Genomic DNA, 22,958 nt, shown 5'->3' with positions numbered 1-22,958 from the left:
AAATAATTGTGCAGTTGTTTGGTATTTTTGTTTACTAAAATTTTTTTTTTCTATAAGGCTATCTGTAGTTTTATGACATAGCTGAGAGTTTTAGATGTAAAAGTTGAATTTTAGATATATTTTTTTTGTTTACTGAGTATAAACATTTCTAGGTATCATTTGTTGTTTTGTGATCTAGTTTAACAAAACTTGACAGTGTTGCATTACTTCAAAATAAAATTGGCAAAAAAGTAAACGGTGTGTACTTATACAGCACTTTACTACCTTCTTGAAGGCCCAAAGCGCTTTGTGATCACAGTCCCATTCACTCATGCACACGCACACACTGATGGCAGCTCCACTGCTTAACACTGGCGCCAACCTAGAACCCCCAGTGATGCAATGTCTTGCCTAAGGACACTTTGACACACGAGCAGGCAAAGCAGTAACTAAACCTGCGATCTTCTGAGCAGAGGCCAGCCACTCTACCTCTGCACCAAGGCAAATTATAGTCTTTCTATTTGTTTTTAATACATAAACACATTAACAACAGACATATACAAACTAAAACTCAATAAGCAAATTCAGATTGTTTCAAATGGAATAAAACTGTGAATAGTAGAAATTAGTGAATCTTTGTTTTTATGCTTTTTGGGGGGGAGGGGCAAAACTGAGGCTTTTACTGTGACAAAATCCTAAGACTGATGGAGCCTAATGTTCAACTATTGGGGTGTAACGATTATTCAACTTAATTGATTCATTTATTTATTTTCCTACAATCCAACCAGACTGATCTATGTGAAGCAAGTTGTTCATCGAATTGACCTACACCATAATAAAATATTTTTAAAATGAAATAAATCGATCCACTCTGTAAATCGGTCCACTGCTGTACTGGTACATAGTCTTGTTACTTCCCGCCTGGACTATTGTAACTCTCTTCTATTTGGTTTCCCACAAAAAACCCTCCAGAAACTTCAAATGGTTCAGAATTCAGCTGCTCGTATCATCACACGCACTCCCTCCATCAACCATACCATACCTATCCTTCAACAGCTTCACTGGCCACCCATCCCATTCCGCATTCAATACAAAATCTTGCTCTACACATTCAAAGCCTTTCACAACCTTGCACCTCCGTATCTCTCTGACCTCCTTCATATCTCCATTCCTGCTCGCTCCCTTCGCTCCTCTTCTTCTATCCAGTTTTCTGTCCCTTCTGCCCGTCTTGTCACCATGGGGAGCCGGGCATTCAGTTGCTCTGCTCCCCGGCTTTGGAACTCACTCCCCCCTGACCTCCGCAACACTGACACACTCCCACATTTCAAATCAAAGCTAAAAACTCATCTTTTCCAAATGGCCTATTCACTTTAACATTAACTTTTTCACCTTTTTATATATTTTTTATTTAATTTTGCATTTATTTAAATTGTTGTTGTTGTTTTAAGTGTTTATTGTGTTTTATACTGTATACATGCTGTGCGGCGACCTTGAGTGCCCAGAAAGGCGCCTTATAAATAAAATGTATTATTATTATTATTATAATCTTGGAAAACACCATTTGGATTGAGAAATGGTGGGTTTATTTTACTATAACTTAAAAACAACCAAGTGCATCACAGCAGACAACGCACACGTGATGTCAACAAAAAATGATCAGTCCATCATTTCAGTCCAATGTGTGGAAAAACTTTGAATTTTGCAAAGTGTTATGTCCAACAGTGTGCCAGAATGTTCTAATAATGTTCAGTTTGTATTATTTTGATGTGGAAAAACTACAGTGGGCTGAACTTTATAAACCTAAAATGTGAATGCAGTAATTCTTGTTCTCTTGTCTGTTTGTACAGATAAACAAAAATTAATTTACATTTGATAATCTTGCAAGTAATACAAAAAATCTGGAAAACTTCACCTGCACTTTTCAGTACTCAGGTATTTATCTCTGAGTCACGGTAGAAATTTTGGCTAAAGATGTCATGGATCGATTATAGGTCACTGAATATAGGATTGTTCGAAATCAATAAAACTATGAATTGTATCAGAAACTACAAATTAAAATATGAATCAAACTAATAGCAGAATCGTTATTTAACCTAGTAACTAACAGCTTCTTAAGTGCAGTTCAGTAAAACCTAACTCTAACAATTACTTTTGTTTCAAAAAGTCACTATAACTCGTTGCTTGTATTCTGAATTGTTTTTTGTGTGAAATTCTTCAGTTTTTTTTGTTATAATAAAGGTTCCAACATGGCAACAAACTTCATTAACACAAAAACACACTTATGGCTTTTTATTTTTTTGCATCTTTGCAAATGAAAAATGTCCAGTTTGTGTACAGGGAGAGGATGTTGGAGTCTGTATGTGAAGCGCGTGTTCTGTTTTGTGCAGCAGCAGCAGCAGCAGCAGGATGCTGGGTTGAAGCTCTCCTCTGTGGCAGCACTGCCATCTCCTGCTGAGCTAAGCACGGAGCATATTAGCAGTCTGTTTCTGCTGCTGCAGCTCAGAGGATTACACTTCATATTTACCGCACTGATCGGACACAGACACGCAGGATTTGTGGAGAACATCAACCAGATTACACCCGCATCCGTCCACCCCTCCCGTCCCTCTATAAATCTGCTGCCCGTTTTTAATTTGAGCCCCCAAACGAGTTCCTTTCATACATATTTCTTTGATGACATAATTTAAAGTAACCGCTTTTTCCTGCAGCTAGAACGGAGTCAGGAGGAACGCCTTGATGAAGCTTGCGATGCGTGCGCGCAGTTTAAAGCGGCGCAAATGCGCGCATCACTTCGCCCGAGAGAAAAATGGGGCTAAAAAAGGAGTTTTTCGCGCAGAGCGTTTAGTTGCCTGCAGCACCCAGAAGTGAACAGCAGGCGACCCGGAAGGTTTGGAGTCCGAGGCAGAGCGAGCAGCAAAAGGAGTCCGAGTCCTAATAAAACATTTCTTCGGTCTGTGGCGCAGGTATGTTCGCTCCTCCGCGCAAAAGCCGCCTCGGCCTCTTTCTTCCTCTTCTTTCCCTGCATGAGCCCCGCGTCGCTCCGTCACTGTTCAGCTCACGCCAAACTTGGAACGAGAAAAAAAAAAAAAGGATCGTTCGCAGTTTGATCGATTTGGCCCCCATCAGCAGCTGTGCAGTAAAAGCTTTCATAAAGCGTCATGATCCGCGTTGATCGTCGGATTTATTATGGCTCAGCAGCTGCGCAGCTGATTGTTGAAGGAAGTGTCGGGTTTTTTCTCTCTCTTCAAGCCGGGCAATTCAAACCTCCAAATCAAAGTAAACAACAATCATCCCGAACGCCTAACGCAAAGAAAATGCTGCATGCTGCTGTTTCTGAAACCTCCTCCATGGCATCCACACAGTTACCTTATTACATTCCGATCTGCAGAATATGGCGTCCCTTGCTTATAAAAATAAAACGGGGCTGCCATTTTTGTTTTTCTTTTGTCTGATTTTTTTTTTTTAATAAACTGTCTGAGGATGTTGGAGATGCGACGGGTTGTTTCTGTGGGGTCAAAATGAAACGAATGCTGCTTGTAGGATATTAATTTACGGAAGTGAAACTTTTTATTTGAGAGATTTTTCTTTATTTTTTTTTATAAAATAGTTTTTTTTCTGCACAATTACAAAAATAAAAATATGAGACTTTTTTTTATAATAAAACGACTCACAAAGATCCGTTAGTATTGCATGATAGCATGAGAAAAAATGAACTTAGACTTATTCATGGAAATGAACATTTTAGGATTCAAGCTCCTCAATCAGAATATGTTTCTACCATTTTTATGAAAATTGTTTACTAGCCTGCTCAAGGTATGTTATAGGCCAGACTTTAACAGTTTTTGTGTATATGTTTTAAGTTAGACTCTAAAGCATCCAGATTGATTTAAACTTTTTTTAAAATACTTTTTTCATATGTAAAAAAGAAGTCCTGCTCTCTTTTGTCGGACATTTGAAAGTTTCCTGTATCAAAAAATGATAATGAACTGTTAAACATCCAATATCTTAACTTGCTGCCAAACAGATAAACATTAAAAGAATAAAACCATTTACTAAATAATTTAAAGACCCGCTATGATAAATGTTGTATTTGTGGTGTTTTCACCAGGCTCTTGTGGCATTTTTCTGATGATGGAAGACATATACAAAGAAAAATAGGCTCCAGATTCAATTTCTGAGTATTTCTTTATTCAAATTGTTGTGAATCAGGAGCAGCTGAAAAAATGTCATTTGACAAAGATTGTATTTGTGATGTAGAAAATTCGCTGAAGAGGCCACAGGCTCCCTGCTCCGCTCCATTCTGATGCATCCGCATCTGAGCTGGTATTTGGCTCAAAACTGTACGGCTGGATAGCTCCAATATTGCTCACCATTGTTGTTTGCACCACTAATGTTAGGTCCGGGGTGTGAGGGGCAGTAAGCCAGCAGGAAAACATGTATGACGGGAAGTGGGGACGGGCTTGCTCTGGGCAAACAGCCCCACCCACAACTCAGAGGTGAATTTCTAATGAACTCCTGCTGCTCTGCAAAAACTATGACCTAAAAAAATGATGCAGCTTTTATTGATTTTGACCTAAAACAGCAAAATCATAATTAAAAGGCACTATTACAAAAGATCAAAAGATGCGTGGGTCTTGAAGTAGCCCATTGATGTTATTATGTTTTCTGGTAAAATCCGGAATGAATTCAGGTGGCCTCAGCTTATTTTTCCCTGTCACCCCCTTTGTAACTTTTGTTTTCAACAAATGTATTCACTAATGTGTAATCGATTAGCCAGACAATGAACATTTCTGACATTTACAGCTATAAATGTAAGTGCATGTTTAATTTGTTGACAAGAAAGAAAAAGAAAAAAACCCTGACCGCCTCTGAAAAGTTTCTGCATCACTTGGATGTGCACTTTTTTTCTCCTGCTGGAAATCAGTATTAATAAAGCTTTATAGCTCATTCCAGTTGGTCCGCAAGGGGGAAAAAAAAAACCCAGGTCGCAGTAACAACACAGTTAAGCTATATAAAGATTTTCACGACAGCACTGTGGTTTCAGAAAGTGGAACTAAGATGTATGAACTTGTGTGAGAAAACTAAAAATCTGTTCCTTCCTGAACCTCCTGGAGGTGAAACCCACTGAAATATATTTTTAAAGCGCATTATACACCCAGCCTTCTAGACATATCAGTTTTGTTTCTCTTGGCTAGGAACCGTGGACTGTGATATGCTTCTACTGAGCCAGACAGACTTAGGAATGGTGCAGTGTGCCAAAGAAAGCTTCTTTTCTTTATAAAAAAATACTTTTTGCAGGGCAAAAAATGTTAGCGGAGAGAAAAGCCTGCAGATTACAATTAAAAAGTAAAGATCTGCTGTAAATTAGCAGCTTTTTTGTTTGTTACTTTGTTGAAAAATATGTTGAGAAAGCAGGAAGTTAACACGTATTTTAAAGCATTTATGTTTTCATTTTGCTTTTGAAAAAAATACATTCACCTTGAAACAAGGGTACAGTTTGCTTTGAGTCTATACATTTGTCTTCATTTCCTGTTCATTTCCCTGAAGAAGAGGCAGGGACTATCCCGCTGTATTCCCTCATGACTTTAACTACTAATGCCTCAACTGCTTGTAATCATGAATTATTCACAAAATGTTAGTTCTCTGACTGAAAGCTCGGGTCCATCCTCTTCTCCGTAGGGATGAAGCGGTAGGTCTCGGAGGGAATATCCAAAACATTTTTCTTCTGTGTATTTCTTCCAGAATGGCTGAACCTCGCTTCAACAGCCCGTATTTCTGGCCTCCTCCTCCAGCCATGCCTGGGCAGGTGAGATCATCTGATGTTCATCTTAACTTCAGTTTACATCATTACAGCAGTCTTAACTTGTTAAGATATTAAGAGTTAAAAGGAGACATTTTTGTATTTTACCCAGCAGTCTGTTTGCTTAACATAATCAAAGTTTTAGAACCCTAACAACAATACAGTAGGGGAAAAAATAATCACATTTTAGTGCAAAAGATAAATTTTCTAAAAGTAGGATTATTTTTGCTAAACTTTCTTGTTAAGATTATTTGTCTTACTAGACAGAAAATGAAACAATTCTTTTATGGAACTAGGGTCTTTTTACTTTCTTAAGATTTTAGATTTTGCAGTGCAGTGATATTTGTCAGTAATCTTTAACTGCTCCAACAGTTTCTTCTCATCAAGCTGCTTTTTATTGTAGATTGATTCATCTCAGTCTTGTTCAAGTCTACAGTCTTGTCCTTGGTGTTCTTAGACAGCTCTTTGGTCTTGGTCGTAGTGGGGACATAGCAGTCTGAAGTGTTTTTTAGACAGATAACCAGTTCAAACAGGTGACATTTATACCGGTAACATTCTTTTTTAACGCAGTCTCTAGCAGTTGAAGTGTAATTATGATGAACATTACAGACCTTTCCTGTTTTTCAAAGTTGGATAACTTGCAGAATTGGTTACTGACAAATATTTTTTCCTCCACTGTATGTACAGGTATACGGTAGATAAAGATAAGAAATTTTGGACCGAAACGACAGATTTCTATGGACCATTCAATTTTTAGCTTAGCTGAAAGACTCTGAACACTCAAAAGATGCATCTTAGTCCTTTGGAAAGAGAGGTTGCAGTGAATTCATTGTCAACTGAGAGTAGAGAAAAAAGTATTCATTTTATTCAACCGCAATTTTAAAATGAATATTGATAGCTACTGTTGCAATGCAGATGTACATGTTTAAAACTCTGTTTGGTCACCTGTTTTATAACTTCATGGCCAAGTGACATTCCAATAATGACAGATTCTTGTTATGAAGAAAGTTTATCATCTGCTACACCTTTTATTAGGTCTGGACTGCATGCAGTTTTTTGTGCATCTGTATTATTCAGAAACAGAACTCTGTTGATCTAAAGCAATCAAACCGCATAAAACTGTGTTTCACCTTGATTATAACATATTGCCCCGAGATGCACTAAATACTTTATTTAGTCATGAAATGGAAAATCAAGTGTTCCATTTCATATTTACTGAGATTAAACTGTTGTAAAAATATTCAAATGACCAAAAACATAAATAAATTTCAGGATTCTGAAACATTTTCTAGTTTCTAAGAATCAAGGGAAATAGCAAAATGTGGGAAACAAATCCACCTGTTTGTTCTATTGTACTCAAAGGATAACAAATGAAGTAGAGTTTACTGACTTTAAAACTTCACAAAATGCTTTTTTTGGTTTGTGTCTGGCATTCTAAGGAAAAAATAAAATAAAACTAAAGGACAAACAAACAAAGGAAAAATACTTTTCTGATTACAATCTATTTAACAAATAAAACATTAAACTGTAAGTCAAGGAACCAACCGTTAGAGGGAGTCATTTCCATGTAAAGTCTCAGAACAAATGACGGCCTGACTCTAATGCTGTTTTCTGGCTGTCAGCTGGATAACCTAGTATTGATCAATAAAATCAAGGAGCAGCTGATGGCGGAGAAGATCCGACAACCCCATCTGCCCGCTGCTTCATCGGCTTCCCAGCAGCCTTTACTGACTCCCAGTCAGGCTGACGGCAGCCAGCACGGATCCTCCAAGGCTCAGCAGCAGATGCCGGCCCTCTACAGTCAGAGCCCCTCTCAGCCTGACATCGCTCTGCACGCCCGTCCTGCCTCCAGCTCCGTCACAGGTATCCTCACCTCCAGCATGCCAGCTCTAAGAGGGTTGTTCCCATTTTACAGCGAGGGTCCTCATATTCAAACAAATAAAAAGAGAAAGTCTTTTTTTTTTTCCAACAGGTCGCATTTTGGGTGATGTTAACTTGAATTTGGACGACAAGGCGGCTATTAAAGCAAGAGGATTGTGGGAAGACTGGCATCTGCGTCATCTCATTGACCATCCTTCCAGAACAAACCACGTCTCAGGTGAGTCGCTTTTCTATGACCTGGAACTCTCTTCAGTGGAAGTCACTTACTGAGTCTAGTTAAATGTCACTTCAGAATAAAATCTTTATTTCTTCAAAAGACCTGCACTCATTTCAAGAGAGTGCAAAAAAACAGCAAAAAAGTTTGAATTTAATTAAATGGTGAAAGGTTTCTAACTGTGTCAAAGCCTTTTTTTTCCAAAACGAACTACAAGAACACAACATGTCTTTGATTAGATCCACACCGGCTCTGCTGGGTCACGACTGAATGACACCTAAAAAGAAGTGAAATGAAATAAGATTACAGACAGTTCTGTAAATCCTAGTTAGAATATTTCCTTGAATCAAATCCATTTTGTTCTCTTTGTCCTCTCACGATGAGTGGCCCTGTTGTGTCTCCTTAACCCTTGTGCTATCCTATGACCCCACCCTTACATTGACGTGTTCTTCCTACCATGACAAAGGTGGATAAAGGTGGAAAGATTTCATGCAATCCATGGACACCAGTGAAGATCACAAATCATTGAAGAAAAAAGGTTCAGAGCACTGTCTAGTGGGTCTAGATGACCCAACTCCCAACGTTAAAGTGCCTAGGATAGCACAAGGGATAAACTGCCTGGAATAAATGAGTGACGTAAACGTTGTGTGAGGAAGGTGTAATTTAGTGAAGTAAATGCCTTTTACACGGTTTGACTGGTGCTGAGCTCCACATAGTGCCCTCTGTAAACACATAATCTCTAGACAGCTGATACGAAGCTAAAGTATTCAGTTTACAGGGAATCAACACAAGGATTAATTAAATGTATTTGTTGAATTTGTTAACATTTACATCTTCTCGCAGAGTTAGGATGTTCCCTACAGGAAACCGCAGCTTTGTTTAGTTTGTGTTGCTGCTTTAAAGTGACTTTAAGACCCAACCTCCCACATCTAACGATGACAATTCAAAAACAAGAAACTGAGGCTGAGGCAAGTTCTCTGTAAATGATGTTTGCAGACAGTTAACTCAGATCAACAAGAACAGCCCAATTTATCAGAGTTGCTGAGATCTGGTTATGTCATCTGTGTGTACCTGAATATGGCAGTTTTCCTTGATGTAATGCTGAATCATCGCTGCTCCTCAGGTGTGGCACTGGCTTCCAGAACCGGCAACCTCAGCACCTCTGAGATCCTCACTCCCACAACTCCCACTTCGAGCAGTCAAAGCCGGCTGTGCGGGTCTTCCACCCCTCACTTCATCTCAGGGTTGGCTGCTGGCCGCGGGATTGAGGGCGGGAAGAGCAACGGAGGCCTTTTGGGACTTCTTGGCCCTCCTCCAAAGCTGGAGCGAGGGCGCAAAAAGATCAAGGCGGAGAACGGGTCTTCTCTCTTGGTGGTACCCTACCCAATCCTCGCTTCAGGGAATGACCAGCCCTGCGTCGGCATCTCTGCAAAAGAGGGGAAAACTTACAGGCAGGATCACCTTTCTTCATTAATTATATCTACGGCAGAGAAAACCTGCAAACCCACAGGTTGTGTTTTTAGTTCAGTGCCGTGAGCAGAGCGTGCATCAAATCTGTCATAGGACCTCTAACATGATACACAGATAAAAAAAATCAGCAAACAAAACATAGAGGCTTTGAAAATGTGACTCAGCATTTATCGTTTTTTTTACAGGTGTAAAATTTGTCCGCTGACCTTCTTTTCCAAGTCAGACATGCAGATTCACTCCAAAACCCACACAGAGGCCAAAGCTCACAGGTGTCCTCACTGCACCAAGACCTTTGCAAACGCATCCTACCTAGCTCAGCATCTGCGCATACACCTGGGCACCAAACCTTACCGCTGCTCCTACTGCGAGAAATGTTTTCGCCAGCTCTCTCACTTGCAACAGCATACCAGGTTTGTGGTTTCTTTTCCTTCCTTCACCGGCCCCACCTCTATACGTATCGAACTTCCTGCCCTAAAGTTGAACAGTTACTGATCTTGTTTCCAGCCTCCAAGCAGATTCTTTTTGTCATTGTTCCAGAATCCACACGGGTGACCGGCCTTACAAGTGTGCCCATCCAGGATGTGAAAAAGCTTTCACCCAACTGTCTAATCTGCAGGTACAGAGAGAAAACAGTCACATAATATTTGTGTGGGCGTAACACTCATTTGTACCTTGCATCTGCCTGTTTGAGTGTAACTTTGGATTTTTGTGTGCGTAAAACTTGATTTGTAACTCATAGAAGAGATTTCGTGTGTACTTGCAAATGTGTACACTTTAATATCAAAAACGTATGAATACATAACACAATTCATGCATGCACAAATTGAAAGTGCACTAGCTTAAAACTTACTATGAATTTAAAACAGCTCCTACACATACAAATCATAACAGAACGCACCAATCGCCTGATACACACACACAAAAGCACATTTACACTCAGATCAAAGTTACAAGTGCCAGAGAGGTTTTTAGACTTTTTTAAACATACACAAATAAATTATTATGCACACACAAATTCAAAGTTACATACAAACAGGCAGACACTAGTCACAAATAAAGTATGATGCACAGCCAACTATTTTAGGACTATCTTTTCTCCACACACTCGTCACATTTCTGTGGGCTCATCCTCAAAACCATTTTACCTCCTAACTAAAGTCCATTCTGCTAATATTCCCTCCACAATGCAGGATAACTAACAAGTATCATTGTGGATGTAATACTGTAGACAGTGCACTTATATTTGCACAAATGCATTCACAAAATAAATCATTTTAAGATTCTTACAGTGAAGTTGGCATGATTGGTAGTATTTACATTTGCCCACTAGATGGCAATATTTCTTTTTTTAAGCACAACAGAGATGTATTTTTATTCACTTTGGTTGTTTTCTTTTTTATTTCAAGCAGTAAAAAACAAAAAATATAAACATTGATTTTTCAAATGTGGTTAGGATATTTAAATATTGATTTGAAAATGAAGAAAATAAAATAAGATAAATACATGCACATATATGCACTGGTTAGTGAAGTAAGTGGAGTTAGTGCTTTCTGTGTGGAGTTTGTATGTTCTCTTTATGTATATGTGGGTTTTTTCCAGCGACTGCAGCTTCCTCCCACAGCCTAAAACCATGTATCATAGGTTAACTGGTGACTTTAGATTGTCTGTAGGTGTGTGTGATTGTGTGGTTGTTGGTCCAGGGTTAACTTCACCCAACAGCTGCTGCTACATGATTCTCCAGCCCAGTCCCCCTAAAAGAAATACAGTGGGTTTTAGAAAATGGATGGAAATGCACATATTATCTGGATATACCCACGTGTAGATGATGGCATTATAATTACTCATAATGACAGACAATTTTCCACTGATACATACAGTACCAGACATCCTGAATCCATTAAATATAATGATGATTGTCATTATTTTTTTACTTCTGTTCGTTATTCTGTAAATTAACAGCAGAATTATAAACATGTTAAACTGTTAAAATCGTACAATTAAAATAGTGTTTTTGGTGTTTTTACCGTGGTCTTGTAGTATTTTCTCATGATACATACAGGACATATATGAAAAAAATGATGCTTAAAATTGCATTAGTATTTCTTTATTTAAATCGCTGTGTTTCAGGAGCAGACGCAAATATGTCATTATAAAAAGATTGTATTTGTTACATAGAAAATACACTGGGTGGAAAACAAGCGTCTGCTCTGCTTTATTCTGATGCATCAACTTACAGATTAGATCCTTGTACGTCTTTGTTTTCCTCGTCCGAACTGGGATCTGGCTCAAAACAAAGCTGGATGATTCCAATATTTATCATTTTTTTTTGCACTGGTATTGTTAGATTAGAGTTGTAAGGGGCTGTGAGTTAGCGGGAGAATGTGTAAACAGAGGGATGATGGGAAATGAGGGCCCGCCCCAAACTTATTGGGGAATTTCTGATGTATTTTTCTGTTGAAAGTTTTTTGATTTGGGCTAAAAACGACATAATCCTATTTTTTTTAAAAGACCACTGGCAGGCGCTTTTTTAAATGGATCAAAAGATGATTGGAGTGGGACTTTAAAGTCATAACTATGCTTGTATGTGTATACCTTGGATATTTCTTTATAATTTAATTCTTATGCAATTAGTTTTTTGGGGTAGTTGTTTAAAAGATTTACCTAATTTAAAACGTTTTGCTGCAAAGATGATTTGAGAAAGCTACCATTTAAGGGAATAGATCTATGTGTTTTAGGAAAACCAGATTAGTGCAAAAAAAAAAAAGGTGCGACACCAGCAGGAAGTCTCTAATTGTAGTGGAAACTTAAATATGTTAGCATTACCATGAAGTCTTACTTCGGTATTGTAGCCCACATACATTACAATTTTTTAGAGTTCTGTTGCTTTAAAGTGTTTGAAATAGCTATTAGTGACCAGAGCAGACATTTTTCTCATAGCTATTCATTCCTTCTTTTTTCCATTTGACAAATTTAACATTTATTTATAACAAACTGTTAGGTGCGTAGTGTGCACCCTCGCTTTACAGCATGAAGGCGCTAGCTCAAATCCAAGCAGGGTCCCACCCTGCATGGAGCCTGCACGCTCTCCCCATGCCGGCTTGAGTTCTCTCCAGTTTCCTCCCACAGTTGAAAAACATGCATAATAGGTTAATTGGTGACTCCAAAACGCCCCTCAGGTGTGTCTTTGTGGCCCTTCAACATTCCCAAGGTGTACCATACGATCACCCAACTTTAGCTGGGTTGGCTTCAACAACCCCACAACCCCAAAAGGGATGGAACAGGTTCTACAGATAGATGCACGGATGTTGTAAAGTCTTGATGACAGGAACTTTATTCGTTTTTTGACCGTTTGTTTGGTTGTAACCTCTTCAATTTGTTAGACAAGCTCTATGACCCACACCCTGTCCTGCTTCTCTTTTCTCTTCTGAAGTCTCATCAGAGACAGCATAACAAAGACAAGCCCTTCAAATGCTCCAACTGTTACCGTGCCTATTCAGACTCTGGCTCCCTGCAGATCCATCTGTCTGCGCACGCCATCAAAAACGCCAAGGCTTTCTGCTGCAGCATGTGTGGCAGAGCATACACCTCAGTGAGCTGGACCCTTAAGTTACCTCTTTTTAAATCTGGATAAACATCCATTTGATCTCATTTTTTCTCTCCCTCTTACTCTTTCCAGGAGACATACCTGATGAAGCACATGTCTAAACATGGGATGGTGGAACATGTGATGTCCCATCATTCACCTCTACACAGGACAGACTCTCCTTCCATTCCTATACGAATCTCCATCATCTAAGGTCCATAAACTCTTGGGCTTCCCCCGCCAAACAACCATGGAACGCCAAAAATGGGCTTCAATAGACTGTCAGTGTTTTGAGAAGAGGATCTCCTTTGATGGATCTATCTCGCTTTCCTATTCTTGCTGACCAGACAGTATCATTGGGGACATCCAAAGATGATTTCTCAGCACTTTTAGGCTTCACGCTGAAGGCCGTAAATATCTACCCGTGTTACTTTCGAGAGAAAGAAAATTAGCTGGAGGCAGCTCCACGGAAATGACGGATGAACTTATTTTTACTGCTTAACTTTTTGTTTGGTTCTTTATGCATTTTTTCCCATTAAGTCTTTGCAAAAACGATACATCAAAAAATAGTCTTCCATTTACTAAGTGGACAACTTAACATATAGATTTGTGTTTGTTTTTTTTTTTTGCGTGTCATGCCATTTGAGAGTTTGCAAGGTTTTATCAGATATGCTGCAATAATACTCAAAGTACTGATGGTGTTGAAACATTTATGTCAGAAATGTTGAAGATGTTGCCAATTTTTGACATTTTGAAAAACCTTTTTTAAACAAATTTGTAAAAGTACAAACCTGGTGTTAATTATTGGAGATATTTTAGTCGAAATATTCTAAGACTACCTATAATACTGGGATAAGATTATAAAAACATCCAATTAAAGACAACACTATGGCCAAAAAAAACATATGGCCAAAAAACAAACACACAGACAGATGTACGCACTCGCACAGTTGATGAGTGCTTTGGTACACATGGATGATGTTTGATGAGTGTAAGAGGTCAATATAGTGGAGAAACATGTACAGATTTCTTTTGTGTAAATCAAATTGTACTTGATAAAAATATTTTTTATATATTGTTGCTAATGATCATAATGGAGAGAAAAAATCTGCATCAAACGTTTGTTTTTGTCTCCTTTTTTATTTCTTAAAACAAGATGAAAACAACTATACATTTATTTAAACCACAGACCCAACATTACAAAAGGAAATACATTAGGTTTTTTTTCACAGACGTTTTTTTTTTGCTACTTTTAAAATTTCTAGATTGAAAAAGATCATTTTTGCCAAATAAACATTTCATGTCTGGCCAACAGATGGAATTAAAAGCTTTACTTGAAGCTAGACTTAAAGTACACTTGAAATTTATCATATGAAGTATACTTGAGTGTAAGTATAGCAATTATACTATAAGCCATATATGTGAAGTGTAGGAAGTATACTAACTAAATACTTAATACCTAATATGTGTGTGTGTGGGGGGGTATTTTTCTCATTTTACATTTTCTAAATGGATGAAAAAAAACAATTGTTATTTATATTTTTGAGCATTTATATACTTTTTTTTTTTAAAGAATTGTAGGCACCCAGTTTTACATTTCAAAGCAATGGAGAAAGTGGGGATGATGACTGTCCATTGGACAAAGCAGGTTGGAGCAGGTAAAGGAAAATTTCAGGTGTGATTGGTGACAAAAGAGTGACAGCAAAAAAGAAAAAGGGTGCAATTCAGTGGTGAAAGAATTAGTGTTGTACGGTTAATAAACTGGCACTGAGAAAAACTTAGAATGGAAAATATGACGAGGATGGACATGCAGCCTATAAAATGCAGTGCCACTTTTAAAAAGAAACGTATTATAATAAACCAGACGTGGATCAGAGTTCTGGGTTTGGAGGAATTTGAAAGTCTTTAATGCTCTGTCTCAGAAACATGACAAGAAATTGTGAGGTATAAAAACAACAGTGACCCAAGCATTTCCAATATCTATATTGTGCAAATGGTTCATAACTATCCATGACCACAAAAAAATAAATAAAACATTAGCTTTTTTTTTTAAATATTTTTTAAACTTTTAACAAATCCAGAATCATTTCGTGTTCTGATTTTCCAAGGTGAGTGTATTGTGATATTTATTGTGAGTTATTGTGACAGATGTGTAGATGAGATTTATTTGATCAAAGGCAGGCAGCCAGGTCGGCTGGGTAACTTTGTTTCCAAAGAGGCTGGTGCAATGCTGATGCAAATAGCGACTCAGTCCTGAGATGTGCCACTCCTTTCAGCTCACATTTATACTATATTACTTTTGAAACCCACGCCACACCTCATATCCAACCTGAGAGTCCACATGAGGATTTTTCCCCATGATGGGAACTTGCAGGTATCTGTCTCTGTCTATTTATTGCATCAAATTTCATAAAGATTCTTACCATTACTGCATCATAATTTATTTTTTGAAACTATACATAGACACTGGACATGTCATTGTGTTATTCATTGTATTTTAGTGCTACTTATTTTCTGCTATTCTCTGTTGGTTTTATCAATTTCACCATAGTGGGATCAATTAAAGCTTTCTCATGCTCAGAGTTTGGTGGCGGTGGCATGGACACCTTAGCATAAAGTAGTCTTAACGTGTACGTTTTTGTACAGCATAAGCTTACTTTTTATATACTATCTATGTATTGTAAACTTGCAACATGTGCATGGCTATATATTATATTTGCTATACTTATTCTCAAGTATACTTAAGTATGTGTAGTACTTTTTGCTAAGGACAGAGTGGGTGAGAGTTTGGGAGAGTAAAAACTCCGAAGTTGTCCGTCTCTTGGTGGTTTGATCGAATATGTAAGAGCGTTTTGTTAAAAAAACAAAAACGAATTCGGAACCTCCTGGCGACTCAAAACCATTATTTGTGTAGCCGGCTTTCCGCTGCTTGATGTCTCTGTCGACGTTGTATGTGTTACTGTCAGGAATAGGTAGATTTACTATGTCATAATCATTAGGTCCAACTTCCCCTGTGTCTGTGTTTGCCCACTGCGCTCATCTTGCTCACAAATTTGACAAGTCGATATTTCTGGACTTTTTTTGTCTCTGGATTATAAACCAAATAGGCTGGACTGTTTTTGTCATAACCAGCAAAGAATCCTCGGTCACACTTTGGATCAAGCGTTTCTCTGTCCTGTTTGTTTGTTTAACAGGCAGATCCAAATGTTCACAGTTCTGACAGGCCTGGCTTTCTTCTTGTTAGCATTTGGAAAGGAGTCTTTCCTATTCGCTTGTCAAAACATTCGTTCCGCACAATGGCTACTGTTTGAACAGCATAGTTCCACATGGAACTGACTTTAACAGACTTTTGACTGTTTTGTAACTGACTTTCAACAAGCACACACCTGCCCATCCCAAAGAGAGTACACCAGCCTCTCTCAGCCGTGCCGTTCTGATGAGGTGAATGTGGTGCTGATGTCTCATGCTTAATACCATTTTTCCTCAACAAAGTTTGAAAGTCTCTGCATGTTAACTCTGCACCGTCATCAGATCAGATGCACTTCCCGTTCTCAAAACGAGCAATAACGGCTGAAAACTTCTCTGATGCATGAAGTGCATCACTATATGCTTTTAAAAAATATACCAATACTGTGATGGAGTAGTCATCAGTGAATGACTGCACATATTTGTACCCATCAGTATACTCATTTGCCATTGGTTCTAATTCTGTGTGTCCCATCTGCAGGGGGGCTGTTGCTCTTTGATAAGGATTCCTATTTTGTGTTTGTGTAAATTTCCCCTGAATACACACCTCACATTCGCAGTCAGGCTTATCTGTTCTGCCCTTGATAGTCATCCCATTTACCACATTTTGCAACCTTATATCCTCATAGTTGCACTGGCTTAAGATCTTGTGCCATATCTGCATATCGTGACAGGTGTTACATTTATCATTATCTTCAACTTCAGTTTGCAAATAATACAACTTGCTGTGCAAATGAATGTTAAAGTCTTTGTGGTTTGTACCCTCTTGATAACGCCTCTTCTCTAGCTCGCTGCGTTGACACCAATACACTTGGTTAGAATACTGAAGAAGCTTGTGGGAGACGTCCATCTTTCCTTGCCCAAACATTTTCAAGCTTTTGTGAGGGATCCAGTCGCTTCTGACAAGTGGGTGAATGGGACTGAGTTAGTATTTCCCTTTGTGCTGGTTTCTCCATCCTGTGAGGGATGGCAAGAAAATAAGCTGTTGTCCTGGAAATTCCCCAAATGAGGAACTTGGAAACATAGAAAGAAAAATATACTCTTTGATGTGTCAAAGTTATGAACTTCCCCTCGCTTGTTGACATCAGGGTGTTTTCTTGGCAGGGAATCTTTCCGGAAGGGCTGTGGAAGATACCTGTACAAAGGTCTTACGGTGTGTTTTTTTCAAGATACTTGTGGCTGCTTGAGTGGGGTTTGGATTTTGCAACCTCGTTCATCGTTTGCTCTATTGCAAAAGCTGTACTAGTGGTCTTATAAGTATGATAGTGCGATTTTTAGGTGAAATAATAAAAAAACTGTGTTGTTTTCTAGGACATATTTTCTGCAGAGTAGCAGGAGTTTATTAGAAATTAACAACTGAGTTGTGGGTGGGACTGTTGGCGCTGCGTGATCCTTCCCCCACTTCCCATCATCTCTTTGTTAGTACGCTCTCCTGGTTTTCATTAGAGTGGGACTTTAAGAATGTGTTGTGTTCTAATAGTAGAGATTTTTTAGTGCTAAGTTTTTAAGTTGCAATACGGTACATTTTATTTTATTTTTTCTTGACTAGGTTTTTTTTAATGTAAATATTTAATTTGTATTTTCATATATGGTTATTAACAGTGTTTTAAAGGTCTCTCTATACCCTGTCATTTATGGTGAAAGCCATAGTTAATCTTTTTTTTTTTTTTAAAGAACAGTTCAAGTTAACAGTTTCCCATGAAATAGATCACCTTGTCTGTGAAGTATATAAATAGCACCACCAACTATAGACTTACAGAGGCAGTAGGAAAATCAATGAAAAGTTTTAAAAATCTGAGTTTTAAAAATCTTTAGTCAGATGTTCTCCTATTTTCCTACAGAATCAATTTTGCCACAAAACAGAGTAATTATAAAACCAACCACCTGATCTTTGTCTATTTAGTAACAATGCCCACCAAATGATGTAATATATTTATATATACATATATATATATGTATTTTTTAAAATAATTTCACAGTCTTTTTTATATGAGGTAGGCACAGATGTTTTAGGTAGGAAATGGAACTAAAATAGGAAAAAAATACTATTCACAAGGTCACAAAAATCTCAAAACTTTTTTTTTTTGCTGTGAATGTGAGAATCCTGCATAATAAAAGCAGACACTAAGTGTCGTAATTTTTTCACTTGTCCCTATAATCTTTGCTGCGTTGAAACCACGCCCAAGCAGTTCTGTAACATGTTAGGACAGAAAAGAGAAGTTTGACTGAAACAGAATCTCTGTCACTGTGGTAGAGAGTCTGGCCCTTGGACTAACTGCATTATTTAAGCTTTTAGCTTTAATGTTTACACTTACAACATTTTTACTTGGTTTTTGGAATTCAGGAATGCATTGATACATAATGTCTAAGTGCTTTTCCCTTGTTTGTTCATGCAGGAAGATCCCCAAGACATGGAGTCATTGGATCTGTGCTCTTTACTCTACGAGTGCCCTCTGCATTTTCTATTTCAGCATTCCAACATTAAAGTGAGTATAAAAAGCAAGAATCTTTAATCCAATAACTTTTATTTGTACGGCTCATACATGGCCTTTGACAAAGAGATGCAACAATTGACAAGTTTCAGTTTTGTAGAGAACTCACAAGAAACCCATAGATTCAGCATTGTGGTCTTTCCTGTGGTTTGGACATTCATGTCAGGGACGTAGAACTAGCAGCGCATTTTAAAGCTTTAAAAACTGTTGTTTTAAACTGCTTTATTGTTGGTATTAACGGGATTAACCATTTTTTATGTCAGATTTTTCTGCAGTTTCCTACCAATGGAAAAGTGTTCTTTGAAAAGTTCAATGATGCTGAACTTGGACAACAGAATTGATGCTAAACTGGATCTTTTGTAAGTTAATTTGGCTTATTTCTGCAGAACCTTAAACTTTCATTGATTTATGTTAAGTGTTTTGCACAGAAAACAAACAAGAAGTCCTTCTTCAAGGATAAGGAATTTATGCCTAAATAGATAATCCCTTTTTTGTAAAGCCCTGTAATGGTTCATTAAATACTGCATAACAGTTTCATTAAACTATTTAAGCTCCTCTCAGGTGTTTTCCATGTACCTGAAATAAACTGAACATGTCAGGGTTGTGCTTTCAGAGACTTTCTTGTAATACTCTATATTAATGCCCCAAAGATGCCTTACTTCTGTATTTGACAGACTTTAACCACTGCACTGGGAATGAAATGCACTTCAGAGAAGGATTTAGATTTAAAATATGTGCAAAAAAGCAGGAATCACAAGGTGGAAAATGTCTCCATCAGATTGTTCTAGAAATAAAAATACTTTTTTGACAAATAATCTTGCTGACCTTTAAGTCAGAGAGTGGCACTAAGTTTATCAATTCATTTAGGGGAAATCATTTGAGCAGAATAACAAGAAAACTTTTCTTTTTTCTAGGTCAAGACAGGATGTGCAGACATGCACGTCTTGGAAAGCTCCCATCATCTGGCAGGGAATGTTTGACCCTAATGAATACGATCAAGAGCACAAATCACAAGGATCTTCTGTTGCTCTGACTGTGTTTGCTGTTGGAAGGTTTGTTTGTCCAACAGGGTTGGTTGCAGTAGAAATTCAGTCAAAAAACATCCTAAAATCCTGTCTGCTCACCTCTTTAGGTACTTGGATGTCTACCTCAAAGACTTCTTATACTCATCAGAGCAGCACTTCATGTTGGGCTTACCTGTGACATACTACGTCTTTACGGACACTCCGGAGAAGGTGCCAAACATCAAGCTGAACCCTCAGCGAAGCCTAAAAATAATCAAAGTAGAAAGGCACAAAAGGTGGCAAGACATCTCTATGATGCGAATGAAGTCTATATCACAGCTAATAGAGTCAGATATTCGCAACCACTCAACACACGTCTTCTGTTTTGATGTCGATCAGCTATTTACTGGGAGATTCGGCTCTGAGGCTCTGGGAGACTCTGTGGCTCTGCTCCATGCTCACTACTACCGCCTGCCAAGGTGGCTTTTCACTTACGATCAGAACCCAAAGTCCAATGCATACTTAGAAATGGGGGATTTTTACTACCATGCTGCAGTTTTTGGAGGCTCCTGGAGAAGCGTAAAAGCCTTGGCTGATGCTTGCCACAGAAGCATTATGGAGGATAAACAAAATAACGTGGAGGCTTTGTGGCATGATGAAAGCCATTTAAACAAGTACTTCTGGCTTCACAAACCCAGCAGGATCTTGTCTCCAGAGTACTGCTGGGACGCCAACCTCGGAAGCAGAAGCGACATTCGGGTCCGCAGACTGATGTGGGCACCAAAGTATTATAACAAGCTGCGCATTTCTTAGGTTTTCTGTCTTCTACAGTATTTTCACGGCTACAGGGCGCACTTAAAAGTCTTTAATTTTCTCCAAACTGTAGGGGGCGCCCTATGAGACTGTGCACCTTATGTGTAGTTGTGTGCGAAGAAGAAGGCTGGAGCGTCACTCCTTGCGCGGTGGTGAGAGTGGAGCTGCCATTTAACTGGCTAGAATTGTCAGTTATCTGTGTCCCGCAGATGTCGCAACCCTAACACTTTAGTAAGGGGGAGGAGTGAGCAGAGGAATAGATTGCTCATACGTGTTTACAGTATAAAATCCATATGATTTCAACACAAACCGTAACAACATGATGGTCACTTCTCTTCACAGCTCCCTAACTCATATGGTGTGGAAATAACACCATGTGGCCATGGGCGGGAGCCCCACCCATGGCCACTAAGACTCATGGGAAGTGTTGATTTCTACACCATATGGGGGAGGAGTGAGCAGACGAATAGATTGCTCATATGCGTTCACAGCAGTACAATCCATATGCTTTGAACACAAACCGTAACATGACGGTCACTTGTCTTCAAAGCTCCTAACTTATATGGTGTGGAAATCAACACATCCCATGAGTATTAGTGGCCATGGGCGGGGATAAGTACCAGGTCCCCACAACATCGTTTTCAAAATGGCTGAAGCCCTGTTTAAACTGCAGCTATCAACTCTGTGGATTGGTGGATTTTTAGATGCTGTTTTATGACTGAAAAAATAAATTAAAACTAACTCAGATGTGCTCCTGCTGCATTTTTGAAACACACACTGAGTGTTTGTGAGTGTGCTTATGCCGTCTCTTTGCTTAAAATAAGACGAACTGGATTTTACAGCCCAATAACTCCCCACTCCATAAGTATGTTGTGGCAGACATGCTCCGGCTGTCCACTCCTGAGTCAGAGTCATTCCATAACCCCAGCAGAGCAGAACTTTCCCCTCCGTGCTGTTAACTTTCATAAAGTAGCTTACATTGATGACGAAAATAAATACGCAGCTAAACACATCATTTAATGGGATACTTGAAACCTTTACATTTATTATGCAAACTTTGTTTTCTCCTGCATGTATTGTTAATATTTACATTTTTCTTGTTGATGGTTTTGCATTTCCATTGTCTGTCAATGTGCTTGAAACTATTGTTGTTTAATTAGACTAAAATTGGAATGACTAAAAGATGTTAATACTTCAAAGCTTTGTTTTTTTTGTGTATGAAGTTAATGTTATTGATTTTTATATGTAAATTTTTGTAGTTTTTTGTTGTGATGAATCTGATAAATACATTTTCAAATGTCTCCACTTCATTCCTCTCTTTCTATAATCAAACAACAACTTTTATTGGTAGAACTACAGCAGAACACTAGAAATGTCACTTTTATTAAATTGTTGCCATTAAGTTATACGTTACATTTGCAGGCAGCAGAGGAAAAATATCAAAATCATTGCAGTATTTTAACTGGCAAAGTGACCAGAGTTACTCTGCTGAGTAACTAATTACTTTTAAGATGCGGTAACTGAGTTACAAACTCAACTACTTTTTGGCTGATGTAGTAACTAGTAACTGTAATTCTCAACAATGTAGATGACTAGGTCCATGTGCGTCTTTGTTTTGCTCGTCTGAGCTGGTATCTGGCTCAGAACTGTATGGCTGGAAAGCGCCACTGTTGCTCGCCATTTTTGTGGCAGTGGTAATATTAGGTTGGGGTCGCGAGGGGCTGTAAGCTAGTGGGAGAGAGTGCTAACAGATGGAGGATGGGAAGTAGGAACAGGCTTACTCCGTGTCAACAGTTCCACCTACAAATCAGGGGCAACTTTTATTATGAACTGCCACTCTGCAGAACCTATGTCTTAAAAAACGACACAGGTTTTTTAGTCTAGAAACGGCATAATCATAAATAAAAGACCACTGGGAAAGCTTTAAAAACAGATCAAAAGATGATCAGAGTGGGATTGTAACCCTTTTGCTATCCTAGGCACTTTACCATTGGGAGTTGGGTCATCTAGACCCACTAGACAGTGCTCTGAACCTTTTTTCTTCAATGATTTGTGATCTTCACTGGTGTCCATGGATTACATGAAATCTTTCCACCTTTATCCACCTTTGTCATGGTAGGGAGAACACGTCAATGTAAGGGTGGGGTCATCTAAGATAGCACAAGGGTTAAATAAACCTTGGTCGAACTGACAGCACAAAAAATTCCTGATAAATTTGTATCTTTTGGCATCAATGAACCTTTGTATCAAAGACCTAACCCCTCCCTGCTTTGTTTCTAGAATGAGGGTTGGACTGGGAGCAGGGCTCTAACTTTTAATCTCTCTCTTAAAGGGCCTATCCCAAGCAAAATCAATGTTTTGAGCCTTTAAGTGTTTTATAATGTTCATTCCTCATGAGAAGACCCCCCAAAGTGGTATTTTGATCCGTTCACGCATTTCTAAGTATTCTTCTTAAAACCTGGTCTCTGAGCACCAA

General features: G+C 38.5%; 2 protein-coding genes and 1 long non-coding RNA gene across 6 annotated transcripts; 2 read left to right on the top strand and 1 right to left on the bottom strand.

The window, feature by feature from the left end:
- The first annotated feature begins 2,686 nt into the window (after nucleotides 1-2,686).
- znf362a (zinc finger protein 362a) lies at nucleotides 2,687-14,049 on the top strand. 2 transcript variants are annotated; one of them, XM_011474818.4, is made up of 9 exons: nucleotides 2,687-2,942; nucleotides 5,722-5,785; nucleotides 7,402-7,642; nucleotides 7,752-7,877; nucleotides 8,998-9,325; nucleotides 9,530-9,754; nucleotides 9,882-9,960; nucleotides 12,775-12,933; nucleotides 13,021-14,049. In XM_011474818.4, the coding sequence occupies exons 2-9, from the start codon at nucleotides 5,723-5,725 to the stop codon at nucleotides 13,138-13,140; spliced, it is 1,341 nt and encodes a 446-aa protein (XP_011473120.2). In that variant the 5' UTR covers nucleotides 2,687-2,942; nucleotide 5,722; the 3' UTR covers nucleotides 13,141-14,049. The 2 variants fall into 2 exon arrangements, with proteins under 2 accessions (XP_011473120.2, XP_023810634.1); XM_023954866.2 differs by having other exon boundaries at nucleotides 2,706-2,942; nucleotides 7,435-7,642.
- Nucleotides 7,946-9,083, bottom strand: LOC144992135 (uncharacterized). Its single transcript, XR_013655941.1, has 2 exons — nucleotides 8,946-9,083; nucleotides 7,946-8,151 (listed from the first exon to the last, which is right to left on the bottom strand). It is a non-coding gene; the product is annotated as an uncharacterized LOC144992135 (long non-coding RNA).
- A 456-nt stretch (nucleotides 14,050-14,505) lies between the features above and the next one.
- LOC101158846 (alpha-1,3-galactosyltransferase 2) lies at nucleotides 14,506-21,783 on the top strand. 3 transcript variants are annotated; one of them, XM_078947060.1, is made up of 5 exons: nucleotides 14,506-14,585; nucleotides 18,570-18,659; nucleotides 18,929-19,024; nucleotides 19,580-19,717; nucleotides 19,798-21,783. In XM_078947060.1, the coding sequence occupies exons 3-5, from the start codon at nucleotides 18,951-18,953 to the stop codon at nucleotides 20,480-20,482; spliced, it is 897 nt and encodes a 298-aa protein (XP_078803186.1). In that variant the 5' UTR covers nucleotides 14,506-14,585; nucleotides 18,570-18,659; nucleotides 18,929-18,950; the 3' UTR covers nucleotides 20,483-21,783. The 3 variants fall into 3 exon arrangements, with proteins under 3 accessions (XP_078803186.1, XP_004068799.2, XP_020558799.1); XM_004068751.5 differs by lacking the exon at nucleotides 14,506-14,585 and adding an exon at nucleotides 15,168-15,301; XM_020703140.3 differs by lacking the exon at nucleotides 14,506-14,585 and having other exon boundaries at nucleotides 17,830-18,659.
- The last annotated feature ends 1,175 nt before the right edge of the window (nucleotides 21,784-22,958 follow it).

This window comes from Oryzias latipes, chromosome 5, assembly GCF_053564925.1.
Source record: "Oryzias latipes strain Hd-rR chromosome 5, Olatipes_Hd-rR_3.1".
Lineage (NCBI taxonomy): Eukaryota > Metazoa > Chordata > Actinopteri > Beloniformes > Adrianichthyidae > Oryzias > Oryzias latipes.
The sequence above is the reverse complement of the archived record's forward strand: the minus strand, read 5'-3'. Positions and strand labels throughout refer to the sequence as shown.